General features: G+C 38.8%; 1 protein-coding gene across 6 annotated transcripts in view; it reads right to left on the bottom strand.

Annotated features, from left to right (window-relative positions):
- CHCHD6 (coiled-coil-helix-coiled-coil-helix domain containing 6) overlaps positions 1-16,387 on the bottom strand; it is a 313,964-nt gene that overhangs the window by 63,915 nt on the left and 233,662 nt on the right. For 4 of the 6 annotated variants that reach the window (XM_007500305.3, XM_001377356.5, XM_056804730.1 and 1 more), the window contains one exon: positions 14,525-14,595. In XM_007500305.3, coding sequence (XP_007500367.2) covers positions 14,525-14,595 — 71 coding nt within the window. Of the gene's footprint in view, positions 1-12,406; positions 12,933-14,524; positions 14,596-16,387 lie in introns of those variants that run through there. The other 2 variants (XM_007500303.2, XM_007500306.3) reach the window with 2 other exon arrangements.

The raw sequence follows: 16,387 nt of genomic DNA, 5'->3' as shown, positions 1-16,387 counted from the left end.
TGTAATTCTCTTGCTTGAAAATACGGAGTTGGTTCCCATTGCTTTGAAAATATAATACAAGACCTTCACAATCAGGTCTCTTATGGGCTCCTCATTTCACATAACTCTCCTTCATTTGTTCTACATTCCACATATCTTAAATGCATTATGTTCAAAATAGAATGAATAATCTTCGCCCTTTACTTCCCACTCCCCACCTTCCTATTACTGTAGAAGTCAACACCATCCTCCTAGTCCCTCGGGCTCAAAATCTATTAATCATCCTCAATTCCTCATCATTTTCTTACTTCTCATACCCTGTTATTGCCAGGGCTTGTTGTTTTCACTTCTGCAACATCTCTCCAATATGCCTCCTGTCCTGACACTGCCACCACTCTGGTGCAAGTCATCACCTCACACCTTGATTGCTGCAATAGCTGCTGGTAGAGCTCCTGTCTCAAGTGTCTCCCCACCCCAATCTCCATTCAATTGCTATTTTTCTAAAAGGTAGGTCCAAATATGTCACACCTACTTCCTTAATAGATTCCAGTGGCTTCCTATTGCCTCCAGCTACAAGTATTCAAAGCCCTTCCTGACCCAGCCTCCTCCCTTTTCAAAAGCCTTCTTATACTTTACTCCCCAGTACAATCTTTTCCCTCCTAGCTGTTCCATGAACAAGATATTCCATCTCTCAGTTCCAGGAATCCTCTCTGGCCAACTTCCATGCCTGCAATGCTCTCCTTTCCCAGCTTCAACTACTGACTTCCCTGGAATCCTTTAGGTCCCAATTAAAATCTCCAACCCTTCTTAATTGCAGTGCCTTCCTTCTGTTAACTACTCTTTGCTTTATCCTGTGCAAGGCTTACTTTGTCTATATTTGTTTGCCTATTGTCTCTCTGTTAGATGGGAAGCTCCTTGAGGCTAGGGACTACCTTTGGCATCTTTTTGTACCCCCAGTGCTTAGCAGAGTGTCTGGCACATAGCAGATAGTTAATAAATGTTTATTGATGGATTGATAGGAGATGGAGTGTTACTTTCAAGAATCAGTAAGTAGGTCAATTGGACAGAACTACCAAATGTAGGTAGGCGAATAGCACACAAAATGAGGCTTGAAAAGCAAACTGGTGTCAGGTTGGTGTAGATTTTATCCTAGAGAGTTTGTTAAATAGAAGTCTGGAGTTTGTTAAATAGAAGAGAGACACAGTCAGACCCATGCTTTAGGAAAACCCATTCCGGCAGTTTGTGTGAAGGGAAGGAGGGAAGAGGCAAGGGAGATCTTTTAAGCCTCATTTGAGAGAGGAAGTGACTTATCCAAGATTGTAGCAGAGATGTGGCTATTCCTAAGTTTCATGGTTTTCTAAAAATGTTTTCAACTATATTTCCCCTCTTCTTTCTTCTATTTTGACCACTCCAGATACCTATCTATGTGCTGTCTTTGAGCGTACAATTATTTACTGACTGACTTTCCAGGTACCTCTGTTTTTGCATTTCTTTAAAACAGCAAAATTCCACCTGGTAGTACTGACCTTGCCATTATGAGAATGAATGTCAGCTGCCCAGGTCATAAAGAGCATGTTGTGGAACACACAGCATGAGAGGGAAATACACCAGAGAAAGTCACAGCAATTCCCAGGAAGTCAGTCAGTCAACAAAAAGTCTGCTTGCTAGTGCTGAAGACATTTCCATGAGGGAAATGGGGTTCAGTTTCTAAAGGGCAAAGCTATAATAATAATTTGCCTGCCCTTTGAAGAGGCAGAGACATCCTAGTTTAGATTATATCTGGAGAAGTTGGCATAGGAAAGGAGAACGCCATTTGAGCAAGAAGCCTAAGGAATATGGCAGTAGTCAAAGCAATTCTACTCCAGGGATTTAGAAAGGAGAGGAGTGAGAACCGCAGTATAAGGAAGACTGCCATCCGGGGATGGGAGTGGGTTTCCCTTCATCACCCTGCTTTGAAAGGCCCTTGAACCATGCAGGGATGATGTTATCTTGGGGAGTTCCTCTGCCCAGGCTATGCAAGCCCAGCTCTTCCTCTCCAAAAATGGCATTCCTAAATTCCCAAACCAAAGGACAGCTGCCACCTCAGGTGCTCCTATTGCACTTTCAATACATCCTTTCAAAGTAGAGAGGGTGTCATTTTAGAGGCCTTCTTCCCTTAACTCCTCCTTCATTTCTACTGCTCCTTCTCTCCCCTTCTCCAAAAGTGTTCCAAATCAGTTCCAGCTGTGGTAAAATTAGCTTAAACATGACATCCTGATTTGTCCACCTCTTAAAAGGCCATGTAAATCAGTCTGAATCACTTTTTGGCAAATTTCCAAGCAGGAAATCTCCCTCTGGAAAGGCCAAAAGAGGGAAAGAAGGGAGGTAAGGTAAAGCCCTGCTTAATTCATACTAACTAGAGGAGGTGTCTGAATTACACATGCTGTTTTCAATTCACTTCAATGAACATTTATTGGATATCTCTTCTGTGCAAGACCCTATGCTCAGAATTGAGTGTGACTACAAAGATGAACAACACAGCATCCTGGCCTGAAGTCAAGTAGAAGGGATGAGACATCCACAATGAACTATAACAGAAAGAAGAGAATAAAAATGGAATGGTACAAGATGCTGTAAGAGTTCAAGGAAGCTCCTTCCCCTTAATCTCTTTTGGCTAGGCAGACAGGTATGCCACAGTGCACAAAGAGCTGGTTCCAGAGCAGGAGGACTTAAGTTCAAATTGATCTTCAGGCACTCACTAGCTGTGTAACTCCAACCCTGAGCAAGTCACTTAACTTCTGTCTGCCTCAGTTTCTTCACCTGTAAAATGGGGATAGTAAAAGCACTTTCTTCCCAAGGCTGTTATGATGATCAATGAGATAATAATATAAAGTGCGTAGCACAGTGTCTGGCAAATGGTAATCACTATACAAATGTGAGCTATTTTTTATTCTTGGGGCTTCTGGAAAGATAAGAATGCCAGGCCTGGATTCAGTATGACCTGGGTTCAAATCTGGCCTCAGGCACTAGCTGTGAGACCCTGGGAAAGTCATTTTACCCTGTTTTGCTTCAGTTTTCTTATCTGTAAAATGAGCTGCAGAAGAAAACAGCAAATCATTATACTGTCTTTGCTAAGAAAACTCTAAATGGGGACATAGAGAGTTGAGCATGACTGAAAAAAATGACTGCGAGCTGAGATTCTTATTCTTAATTTGTCAGAGAAGATTTCAATATGCCTTTAAGAAAGATTGGTCTTAAATTGTTCAAGATGGACTAAGGAAAGAGTAGTATGAGAGTGGAGAATAAAAAAAGAGCACAGATACTGGTGAATGTCCAGAGGTTTACGTTTTATTTGACTAGAATGTAAGTAGGTTCAGTATTAGTTCAAATATACTTTTTAGTGTCTAGATCTTTGCTTTGATGAATAATGTCATTAGTATTTTCCCCCAAGGGGATATAGTGATACAGTGATTACTGGTGAGGAAGTCCTGTCTTCCCAGTTAAAGGACACCCAGGGGCCTCTAGTCAAGTCTTCTTCACTGCCATCTCCTCCCACCCTCCCTCCAATAACCTGGACCCCTGTCCTGGGATCCCTTGGCTTGGAAAGGTTCCCTTTGCCAAGTGCCCTCCATATCACTTCTGGGTGGCTCCAGCTCACTGCTTATCTCTTCCTCCCCTTCCCCATTAACATGTAATAAGCACCTTGAGGGGGAGAGACTGCTTTAGAGGCTCCTATTTGTATCCTCTAACCCCATGGTGGTTATGTCACATGTGCCAGAGGGGGCACTCAGAACCTCTCTGTGGGCACCTGTGCTGTCGTGCCAGTGCAGAGTTTACCACAGTTTGTATACTAGAAAGCCAGAGGGACACAGGGGCTATGCTGCTCCCATCCTCCTCTTCTCCCATCACCCACCCACCCTTCTAAAAAGGTTTGCACCACTGCAGTCTAAAGTGTATCACAGTGTCTTGCAGGCAATAAGAACTCAAGAAATTATCTCTACAGAGAGTAACCAATCAACTGTGAACTCTCTATCCATGTTGAGATTAGCAGTTCTACTAGAATTTATCACCTGAACAGGCTGCTCATAGTGCTGGGACATTCTCATTTGCTCATGGTCATACAGATACAAGCAGGTCTCAGAGAAAGAACTTGAACCCAGCTCTTCCTAATGTCAAGGCCAGATCTTTACTATAATGATTAGCATATTGACTGCATAAAAATGGATAATGCTAAAATACTAGAAAAGAGCTAAATTCCTTTTAAATAGGTCAAACATTCCCCTTCTTAATATCCAGCCTCTCTTCACCCCCTTAATCCTAATCCCCTGATATGCTTTCTTTTTAAGGGAGAAAAAGTGTACAGGTTCAGCCTAGGTCAAATAAATACAAGTTGTAAATTAATGGAGTCAAATTAGTTTGTTTTCCTTGGATCAGAGGCCCTGGGGCATTGTTTAGTAAGATCAAGGAAATGGTTAATAACCTCCTCCAACTCAATTGTTTTAACCTCTCAGGAGAGATGACTGTTTCTGTGGCCAGTAACCTACACTACAAGTTTTCTGACAATGAGAGGCAGAGACAGGCTCTGAATGTATCCCAGGGGAAGAGGACTGAAGGTTGTCATAAAAAATAGATGTGACACAGTAAATACAGGCTGTCTCCTGGGGTCTTAATCTCTTCCTTCAGAAAATCCAAACAATTCCTACTGCTGTGCAGTTGTAGCTTTTGTGTGTGTGTGTGCATTTACACTAGATTCTTATTTCTTCAAACACACAATTCTTCTGGAAGCTGGTCCTAAAAACATTGTCTGCCTTTCACAGACAACGCATTTCCCTTTCTGTTCCATTTATTACTATTCTACTGATTCAGAAAACAAGGCACAAATTTTCCTGGATGGACTGATAAGTGTACTGGATTTCATTTAAGAATAAAGTGATCAGAGAAACCTGATGGTCTCAAGACAGGGCAGGAAGGCCACTTAGAGTGACATGGTTCTGGTGACATTTTCTAGAATTGTAACTCTGGGTAAGTCACTTTTCCTCTTGGAATTTTACTTAGTTTACTAATCTTGTAAAATTGGGATAGGAAATTATTCCACTACCTTCTCTTCACTGAATGATAAAGATAAAATGAGATAATTATATAAAAAGCTCTTTGTATACTTTAAAGCAGTTTAAATGTATGGGCTTAAAATAATAATGACAATAGTATAATAAAGTACTTATTTCTTTTACCACATGGTAAAACTAAAGACTTATAATATTCTAAACCCTATATAACTCCAGTGGGGGGTGGGGGTGGGGGAATGCCACTTCTCTAGTCTACTGGTTAGTTTAAAAATATGTTTGGAAGAAATGTTCTACTACCTTGGAAGAAAAATCCAAAAATACTGCTACTGCCACTAGTTGGCATTTTTACAGTACTTATAAAGTAATTTACAATCATTAGTTAGTCCTATAAATCTCCCAGTCAAGGAGTTTTTCCTAACATTTAAGCAAAATGATTTCTGAATTGTTCCTTATTTTGTTTGTATGGGGGGAGAAAACTTGCAGAATCTCAATGCTACTCTGTGAGGAACTGAAAGTTGGGCCACCAAAGGCTGTTTCTGGCCCAGTATGAGTTCACTACTGCTGTCAGGGTGCAGGGCAAGTTCTGGTTTTGGAATACTGACTTGAATTCTTCAAAGATATGTGATTTGAGTAGAATGGATACTTTTTGTCAAAGCAGGCTGCAATTCCAGTTGTGCCTTAGCAAGAGGGGTTAGGTAGAGTTGCTGTCACTAGAAATTCATCACCTTTCTGGTAAAGATGACAATATAAGAGGTTCCATAGGCTTAACCTTTCTTGTAGCTGATGACCTCTTAGATAGTCTGGTGAGGCCTATGGATCCCTTATGCTTTTAAATGTATAAGATTAAATGTGTAAGATTACCAAAGGAAATCAATTATATGAAAAATAGTTAAAATATATTTAAAAACTTATTGATTTCAGGCTAAGAACTCCTGTTCTAAAGGCATCACAAAAAAAGAAAATATTGTGTGAAATGAGGCACTAATTAAAAGAAATAAAAGAACCATAGTTATCCTTGGGGAGAAAAAAGGCAAAACGATAAAGTACCAGTCTTTCTTAGCTTCAGATCACTGCCAGCCCTACTGTAGCAAGGACTTAGCATCTATTCCAAATTGGACTTCACTGAAAGGGAAAAGCCAAGAAACGATCATCATCAGAGACAGCTAAATGATCTGCTTCAGGCTGAAGACTAACTACTCTACATGGCTGCTAAAACCATTCACGCTCACCCTAGATTTTTCACTGAGAAATCAGTTAACTCCAGTAACAACAGAGAAGAAATATAGCAGGGGTTTGGAATGGGAGAGTGAGACACCTTCAGCAGAATAAAACAAAGAGCAAACCAAAAAAACCACCTAATGCCCTGGAAAAAATAGTATAAGTTAAGGATATAAATCTAGAAAAAAATAGTTCAATAATTACAAGAAGATTCTAGAAAAGAGAAGGGCTTGCCTAAAAGGTCTAGAAGAGTAGATAAAAGCATTATTCTTAAAAGAATGAAGGGAACTTTTGAGCAAGAATGAGAACATAAAAGGCTTCAGAAAAACTCAACTCTTTCAAAAACCATTTCAAAGACAAGGGGAACAAATGTATCACATGAAACAAAAGATTATTAGTTAGTCAATAAACATTTATTAAGTGCCTGCTATGTGTCAGGACCCTGTGCTAAGTGCTGAGGGATACAAAAGATAGTTCTCCTGCTCACAGTCTAATAGGAAAAGATAACATGTAAACAACTAGGTACAAATAAGCTATATGAAAGGTAAATTGGAGATAATCAATTAAGAGGAACTAGGAAAAGTTTCCTATAGAATACAGGATTTTAGTTGGGACTTGAAAGAAGCCATAGAAGCCAGGAGGTGGAAATGAGGAGGGAGAGCATTCCAGGCATGAGAAAAAAGCCCCAGAAAGTGCCCAGAGTCTAGAGAAGTAGAATTTACACAGAGGCCATGTGACTGGATTGAAGATTACATGAAAGGGAGGAAAATGTGAGAAGACTTGAAAGGCAGAAGGAAAGGTTAGGTTAGGAAGGGCCTTGAATGCCAAACAGCATTTTGTGCTTGCTCCTGGAGACAATAAAGAGCCACTAGAGTTTGTTTAAGGCATGGTTTACTTATAGTGGGAAGAGACTTGAGGAAGGGAAGGGTAGGGAATAGGCATTTTTATAGTACCTATTATGTGTCAGACATTGTGCTGAGTGCTTTAAAAGTTATTTCTTTAGTTCTACCAGCAAGTTGTTGCAATAGTCAAGGCAGGAGGTGATGAGGGCCTGTGCCATGGTAGTTGCAATGGCAGAGAAGAGAAGGGGGCATATATGACATGCCATAAAGCTAAAAAACTGGATATGAGGATTTGGGCAACAAATCTGGATGTGAGGGAGTGAGAGAGGATTTGAGTATGACACTTAGGTTGGGAGGACAGTAAACACAGTAATAATAGGGAAGCTGGAAGAAGTGGGGTTTGCCAGGGAAGAATGAATTTGGTTTTGGTCACAATGTGTTTCAGATTTCTTCAGGACATTCCAAAACAGTTGGAAATCATCAAATGTATACACGTCCAAGCAAGACTCTTCCCTCAGCTCATTCCCACCACATTCAGGATTGCAATGACTAAATGCTTCAAAGGGATCATCTTTTTTCCTAGCCATAGTTATGAAACATTCTCGTCTAACATTTTTTAAAATGATGTAACCTTTAACACTCAGGATGTAAATCCATTTTAGGCTTACTGTAATATTAGATTTTAAACATTGTTGATATCTTTTTGTATTACATAACATTTCCCAGTGTATCTCCCCATCAAGATGACCACCCCTTATAATAAAGAACCTAAAAGAGAACAAAAAATTAATTCAAAAAGATAAAGTTTAATCAAACTAATGAACATAATGAAAACGTTATATGCAGGGTTCCATACAGATGGTCCCTTTCTTCTGCAAAGACTTAGGAGGAAGTGCCTTCTATCTCTTTTTTAAAGGGCTAAACTTGTCCATTATAATTCTGTAACATTCAGTTGGTATTGCTTATTTTTTTTTGTTCATTTCCCTTACAGTGTTATAGTCTCTATGTCTATTATCCTCCTAGTTTTGTTTACTTTAATCTATATAACTTCATATAACTCTTACTATGATTTTCATTCCCATCAATATTCATCTTATATACTTTTTTACCTTCCAGGAAAGTCTCCTCACTTTCAAGAATAATTATAATAACTAACAACAAGCAGCACTTATTATATGCTAGACTCTGTGCTAAACATTTTACAATTATTTCATTTGATCCTCACAACAATTCTGACAGAGAGGTATTATTATCATCCCCATTTTATAGATGAGGAAACTGAGGCAAGTAGAGGTTAAGTGACTTATCAAGGTTATATAGCTGTAAGTAGTAAGTGTTGAGACCCAAGTTTGAACTCAGGTTTTCCTGACTCCAGGCTGTGTCAATTAAAAGAAGTGGGAGCCATAAACTGTAATAATTTAAAATAGTATATGGCTTAAACTGTCATAATTAAATTGGTTGATGTTTTAAACTGTAGTGAGTTAAAATGGTAGAAGATATAAATTGTGATAGATATAAGAGAGGGTGAGTAAATTTGACTACAGAAAATATGTTTCACTACAGTGTCTTGGTTTTTAAATCAAATATAAGGTGGTCACCAGGGAATATATTCCCAAATTATAAATATGCCCAAGTCAACTGGGTTTTATAGAGAATTTAATTAATAATACAATGAAGAATTAAAGAAAAGGAGAAGGAGAGAGAAAAGGAATTAATGAGAAAGAATAGGTCGGCCCAGGGCAGGCCTGGGCCAACCCAGGCCTAAGCCTTAAAAGAGAAACCAGTCAGTTTTTTATCACTCACCACAAGATTTGTCTTAAGCAAGGATGTCTGGGGAATAGAGTCTTCCCAGAGGGAGTTCCAGCCAGAGTCAGCCTCCCAAGGGACTTCTTCTCAAGAGATCTTCAAAGGGCCTCCTCCAAAAGGATCTATCTCCAAGGAACCAAGGATCTAAGGATCTCCAAGCCTCCTCTGCTCAAGAGATTCCTTTTCTTATATAGGGGTTTTTTTCCTATGTCATCTCCCCTAAGTTCTTCCATCTACCAATCACCGTAGATGTTTTCTAAAAGACAGCCCATCTGAATTCCAGCTAAGTCGACTAATCCCCTCAGTAAGTCTGAACCAGAGAAAACACTGCTGTGTCAGCTAATCCCATCAAGAGAAAACCTGCCCGACCTTTATAGGTACCTAGCAACCCATTGTATCAATTCTAAAAACAGGCATAGCTCAAAGAACTCCTTGCCTTATTATAAGCATGGGTCCAAGTACTTTCATTGTTTAGCAAGGAGTTTTCTCCCCTAAATCAGTCTTAAGTACGGATGGAGTAGAGGTCCTCCCATAGCAAGGAGTTTTCTGATCCTGGAGAGTTTTCACATCAAAATGGGGAATGTTTCCAGTAGGGAATTTGTTCCAATGGAGGATTCCTCAATGTGGAAATTTTTTAACATTCACAAGTCTGAGAGATTTCAAGATTTACAAGGCCCAGTGCTCTATTCACTGTACAACCTAGCTGATCATGTACTCTGTTTTCCAGTTTTGCTCCTCAAAAAATTCTATTAGATATCTACTCAAGGAATATAGGCATGTATGCATGAATGGATAAATTAAACATTTTAAATGAACACTTATTATGTGTATATGATGTGTCAAGAACTGTGCTTAACACTAGGGATACAAATAGAAAAAAACAAAACAGTCTATTCTGTTGAGGAGCTCATGATCTTACTGGGGGAAAGAACAAAGAAAAGAGAATTCACCTGCAAAGTGGATAGAAAAATAGTCAGCAGCAGTGATTGGCAAGTCTTGGATTCTTAGGGTGTTTCAGTAGGCCAGATAACAATTCCCCAGGGTCTGAAGGGAGTAGGAGCAGGGCAAGTAGTAAGCCTTATGATTTTCCATCTTGCTAGAAGGATTAGAGTTTGGTGACTCTTGAGTTTATCCAATCAGTGAGAGCAGCCATATTGTACTTTCCCATCTATGCCCCAATGAGGCTTGAGTAGCCTCAGGTGAGGGGAGGAAGTAAAGGGTAGGGAAGAGTGAAAAAGACCTAAGGCAGAATGAAAGGTTCCATATGTACCAAAATATTTATAAAGAACTTTTTGTGGTAGTAAAGGCCTGGAAACTAATTAGAGACTCACTGATTTGGCAATGGCTAGTCTAATTGTAGCATACGAATATAATGGAATATGACTGTGCTATAAGAAATGATGAATATGAAAAGTACAAAGAATCATGGAAATATTTAGAAGAACTAATGCAAAGTAAAGTAAGCAGAACCAGGAAAATTATATATATATGCAACACTACAAAATACAAATGGAAAGAATAGCAACAAAAAGAATAAAATTAAATGTTATATAGTTATGATAAGGCTGGTCCCAAAGGAGAAATTAGGAAATGTCTTCTTTCTTCCTTTGTAGCACTGGTGGGATTTGTGGAAAGAACACTACATGTATTGTTAGATTGTATGTATAGATTAGTTTTACTCAATTGCATTTTTTCTTCTTTTCCTTTTTTTGTTAAAAGGGGTAGCTTTCTGGGTAGGGAAGGGGAGGTGTCTATCTGGAAATGAAGATTATATAAAAACAAAGATATCAATAAACCTTGTTTTAAAATAAAAGGACAGAAGTAGGGAGAGAATGGTTAAAAATTTTAAAAGGGCAAAATCCATTGAATTGGATCTGGTTTGGATGAAGCGAATAGGAGAAGATTGGGATGGAGGATTTTCCAACTCCAGCTATGTTCCATTTCTTTTTTAGTCTCTTTTTTCTTTTTCCTTTTAAAAAAGAGGTGAGGGACAAGGAGAGAAAAAATTCATCAGCTGGTAGCTAGCTCTCTAGTGATGAATCACTCCACGATAAATTCATTTCATGGCATACTTGAAGCCTTTCAGTCTGAAAGGCCTAAAAAGAGTTTGTAGGCTACTGCCACCATAACTTTCAATAACCCATGGTTATTTTGGTTTAGGAAAACAGAAGACAAAGCACACTTTGATCCCTCTCCATAGGATGGAAGAATACTGATGTGCTATATGCTATCAGATTGGGCTACTTAACGTTTTCTTTGTTACCAACGAGGGGCCACTGGGGATGTAATACTAACAAGCAACTGTGACATAAAAACAAAAGGCAGAAATAAAAATTTTAAAATATTATTAATACAAAGAATAACACCCAAATCCATGGTTATCTTCAATACATGAAGAGACAGTAGAATACAACTTAGAGGAAAACACAAAGAGGTACAAATGAGCATGATCTACATTGGCTTCAAGGGAATTACAATCTAATTGTGGCCCAGGCCAGGCAAAAACAAGTGAGGCAATATGATGATCCCTCAAAGTACCTTTCTTTTAGTTCTTAAGTTTCATGATTTTATATATCCCAACTAAGTGACCTAGTCAGGTACTGTAGGTGAGGTGTCCATGAGAAGGCAGTCCTTCAAGCAGGGTTACCCAGTTAGTACGGAAAAAGCAAGATGTGAGCTTTTAAAGGCACGCAGGTAGGAATGGCAATGGCCAATTCAGAGAATGATAAGTAGACCAATTTAACTGGAAGTGAAGGAGTAGGGAAGGTGCAGTTCATAAATCTAGAAAGGGAAAGTGGGCTAGAATATAAAAGGCCATATAGGATTGTCAAGCTGATAGGGAGTTGTAGTATATAGAGAATTATGCTTCAGATTGATTAATTTGGAATCTGGGTGCAAAATGGATTTGGAAATTAGAGGGAGGATGGGAAGAAGAGCTCAGAAGCAAAGAAGGCCACCTGCTGCTAAAGGAGTCTATGGGTGAGGTACATAGCAATTCCCAAATGGCTAAGGGTGCCACTGGTTCACCCCAGTATCACTGGGGTAGCTCTAGGAGCTCTAAGGATCAGGCTATTGGGACTACAAGCCCTGGGGCACACAGAGGGGTGAGCCAGCATGGAAAACTTGGGGAACATTTGGGATAACAGATTGACTCCTGAGGTTTTTCCATTTAAAATAGCATTGCTAATACTAAAGAGAAGTTCCTTATCTCCATCCTGATCTTCCTTATGATATTTGTACCCTTTAGGTGCAAATCTAACTTTCTAGAGTCTGAATTCCTAAGGTGGCCTCAAGAATTTTAAAACAGTTAAAGGATTCAGAGTTCAGGTTTTAGAGGGCACTTGAGAAAGGAATAAGAACAAATGCACAAGAAATACCCACGTGCCTTCCTCTCTTCGTCCCTTGAATTCAGGATAGAAGAAACCTGCCTATGACTCTTTCAAAGTCAATGACTGCCAGGCCCACCTTTTCAGGTATTCCTAAGTATTTCCTTTTATGTAAAGGTACATCACAAAATTCTGAAAACAAGAAATTAGTTTTTTATTCACTTGAATCTAAAAAAGGACTGCCACACAGTATCTTCGTATCTTCAGAAAGTGTGAGGATGTGTGAAAGTCCACCAGTGAAATCAAACCAAAAATGTTGTCAGAAAGAACAGAATATCTTAAGTTTCAAGAGGTCAAGACTTGTTCGTGGTGGAGGGTACAGGTGGCAATATGTTAATTCACTATTATCCAGGATAAATGAATACCTGCATCATAGGTTGGTAAGTGTGTGTATTTCCTTTTCTTTAAAAAGCTACTCTGGGTCTTTTCCCTTCCTTTGCTTTTTCAGGCTGTCTGTCTCTTCCAGGTAATGAGCGACAGTGTTGAATATAGCATCTGCTGTCACTTCAACCTCCCATTGTTGGGGGGGGTGGGGTGTCTCTATGTAGCTCTCTCTATTTTTCTTAGTGATCCTATTATTCCATTCTTCACTTGATGGTCTCTTTGATGTGATTTTTCCAAGCTTTCCCTCTATCACTGGATGGGAGATTCTCTGACTTTCAAAAAAAATTTTGGATAAATTGAGGCCAGAACTATAAATGAGACATAGTTACCCCTCAAAGCTGTGTATGTGTTTGTGCATGGGGGTGGGATAGAGGGGGAAGTGAAGCAGTCCTCTAAGGAGGGCCATTCACAATGTCCCTCTATTGACAGCCTCTGCTGACTGTGATTCTGTCTACCTGAGAACACTCATATCCAAAGTCATTATAAAATCACTGAGAACAAGGTTTGATCAGATCCTTTCATCTGCTTCTCAGTGTACCACTGACAATCTCTCTATACCAATCAACATAACCTAAGAACACCCCAGGGATGTTCATCTTTCCTGGTCACCACTGAGCTATTTGGAAATTTTCACTCTCTCTTTTTGGGGGGGAGTCTTCTATTGTTTCAGTAGGCCTCCAACATACTAGGGAGTGACTGTAGAGTACATTTTTTTTTCTTTCCCCCATTTAAAAAATTACTTTCTTGGGCAAAATTAAAGATATTTCTCCAGTTTGGGGGATTGGAAACTAAAAATTTCTTCCCCTCTATCAAAGTATTGAACAATTTCCCCTATCTCCCTCCAATTTGCTAAATACCCCTGGGTACATGTATATTTTGTACATCTGATCAATTCTCTCCAGTGGCCTCTCACCAACTAGTCATCAATAGCATTTCTACAATATTTCTGCTACTTTCTAATTATCTGAACCATTCTGAATTTTTTCCCCTTTCAATTACACCAAAGTTAACGGTTCCACCAATGTTAAAATGCTATTGGTTTGATTATAAATTATCTCAACTCTGAAATCTCCAGGTGACCCACCATTTCTCCCTTCCTCAAACCTATATACTAAGGTGTCTGTTTCTTTTTCTCACCCTTGGAGAAGTTGAGGGAATATATTTATTGGGAGGGATAGCCTTTCATGGCTATCCCATAGCAGGGTATGTTACAGGATCTGAACCAGCGTTGGCAAAGGTTTTCAAGTTCATGTGCCCAAACTACAACTTCAAGCTGCCTGTGAACCCCCTGCATTACCCCAAAGAGTGAAAGGAGAAAGGTTATATGAAAACAAAGTGTTTATTTTCTGGATGATCAAAATTGTGGCCCTCCAATCAGTTATATGAATAATTCATTATTGAAGCATCACAAACCTCACTGAAAATTCTCCCCTTTTTCACATTTCACCAGGATTCCTAATATGGATGGGACAGGAGCTGGCCCCAGTATCTCTTCCTTCCCAACTCCATTCTTACTTATCAGCACGGCCTTGACCAATAGAAGCCAAAACTTTAGGGCAATGAAAAGTAGTTTCTCCTAACTAAAGGCTGGAGGCTCTTGGTTTAACTTTTAAGGCTTTGACTTAATTAATCTATGCCTCAAGTTATCAATGAGTTGGCAGAAGAAAGAATTAATGGGGTCAATTAGGAATGACCACTTTCCATCTTAACTTCCAAGTGCAGAGACTGATGACAGATGGTCATCTGTGTACTTCTAGACAGCTGGAATTAAGCAGCAGGGGCAGCTTTATATTCACTTGGGAAAGGGTGAGAGGTTTAGAAAATCTATGCTAAGTTTTGCAAAGAATAAAAGACAAATCCTTACTTTATCGTTTCCTCCAGCCGAGTAGCTGCTTCATGGAATTGTTGTGATGACAGTTTGTACATTTCAGCATTCTGTAATTAAAAAAAAATCACACAGAAAATATCTTTGTATCAAATTTCTCAGTATATATGTATATGTATTAAAGATACATAAAAATAAGTATATGTACAGATGTATACACATATGTGTGTATATAAGTATCAAATCAAAAGCCATTCCCCAATAGATAAATGGTCAAGGGATATGAACATTTCTCAAAAGAAGTGCAAACTATTAACAATCAAAGAGGGGTAGCTGGCTGACTCAGTGGATAGAGGATAGCAAGTCAGGTCTGGAGAGAGGTGGTCCTGGGTTCAAATCTGTCCTCAGTGGAGAAGTTACTACTCCCCACTGCCTCGTCCTTACTGTTCTTCTGCCTTGGAACCAATACTTAGTATCAATCCTAATTCATAAGGCAAGGGATTTTTTAAAAATCACATGAAAGAATGCTCCAAAACATTAATAATAAGGAAATATAAATAAAATTAATAATAAGAAAACACAAATAAAAACTCTAAAGTTTGGCTTCATATTCTGTAAATAGCAAGGCTGACAAAAGCCTGGGATAGTCAGAGTTGGAGGGGTTGTGTCAACATAGATACAATAGTGTCCTGTCAGTGCAGCTGTGAATAGTACAAGCATTCTGGAGAGTAATTTGGAATTATGCAAATAAGGTGACTAACCTTTGACTCAAGAGATAGATTTAAATCCCAGGTTACTGATAAGAAGCAACTTGTGTTACCGTGTAGGAATTCAGCCAAAGAAAGTGGGAGAAGAGGAACGGAATAATTATTGATATGGAGCCTACTGTGTGCCAGGTATTGTATTAAGTACTTTTTGCAAACATTATTTCATTTGATCCTCACACTGCCTTGGGAGAGAGGCGATTCCTGCTGATTAGGGATTGGGCAAATAAACTATGGTAGATGAATAAAATGAAATACTATTATGCTATTATAATCCATAGATATTATGAATACAGAGAAGCCTGGAAAGGTTTCCATGAATAGATGTAAAGCAAATTAAGCAGAATCAGGAAAACAATAATACATGACTATAGCAATGTAAATGGAAACAACCACCACAAAACAATCCGAAGTGAATGTTATCAAATTACAAAGAACATACATGGGTTTGAAGAAGAAATGAAGATACCCTCACCTCCCACTTTCGCAGAGGTTGAAGGTCCATGTACTTGGTATACTGCACAAATTTTCAGACTTTTTTTCTGTATTGATTAATTTTACAGATTTTTTCTTTTTCCCGTTTCCTTAATAATATTTTTTGTTACAGGAGAATTCTCTGGGAAGGGTAAGGAGGGATATTAGAGGAAATCTTGGTGATGTAAAAAACACTAACAATTTATTACATACAATTAAAAGACAAACACTGCATGTCATAAAAAGACCTAACTAACCCTGTCCCCATAGTGATGATAATTTAGCATTATCCATAGCTTAGTCTCTAGTTCCTTCCATGAACATACTACTGCTATAAAAGAATCACAGAATGTTAGATTTGAAAGGAATTTTGGAAATCTAATCTAATTTCCTCATTTTACAAAGAGCAAAAGAGAGGCCCAGTGAGAGGAGATGACTGGGCCAAGGTCAAATGGTCACTGACTAGAATCCAGGTTCATTCCATGATAGCACACTGGCTCTTGTGACCAAAACTGCCCATGGGGTGCTGTTCTCCTATAATGGAACATTTGAACTCTGAGCTTAGATTAAAATACTAGACTACTGAGTTCTGGCTGACACATTTTAAGAGAAACAGTGATCAAATGGAACACATTCAGTGGGTCTAAATATCATGTTATATGAG

Source organism: Monodelphis domestica, chromosome 7 (assembly GCF_027887165.1).
Source record: "Monodelphis domestica isolate mMonDom1 chromosome 7, mMonDom1.pri, whole genome shotgun sequence".
NCBI classification, from domain to species: Eukaryota; Metazoa; Chordata; class Mammalia; order Didelphimorphia; family Didelphidae; genus Monodelphis; species Monodelphis domestica.
The sequence above is the reverse complement of the archived record's forward strand: the minus strand, read 5'-3'. Positions and strand labels throughout refer to the sequence as shown.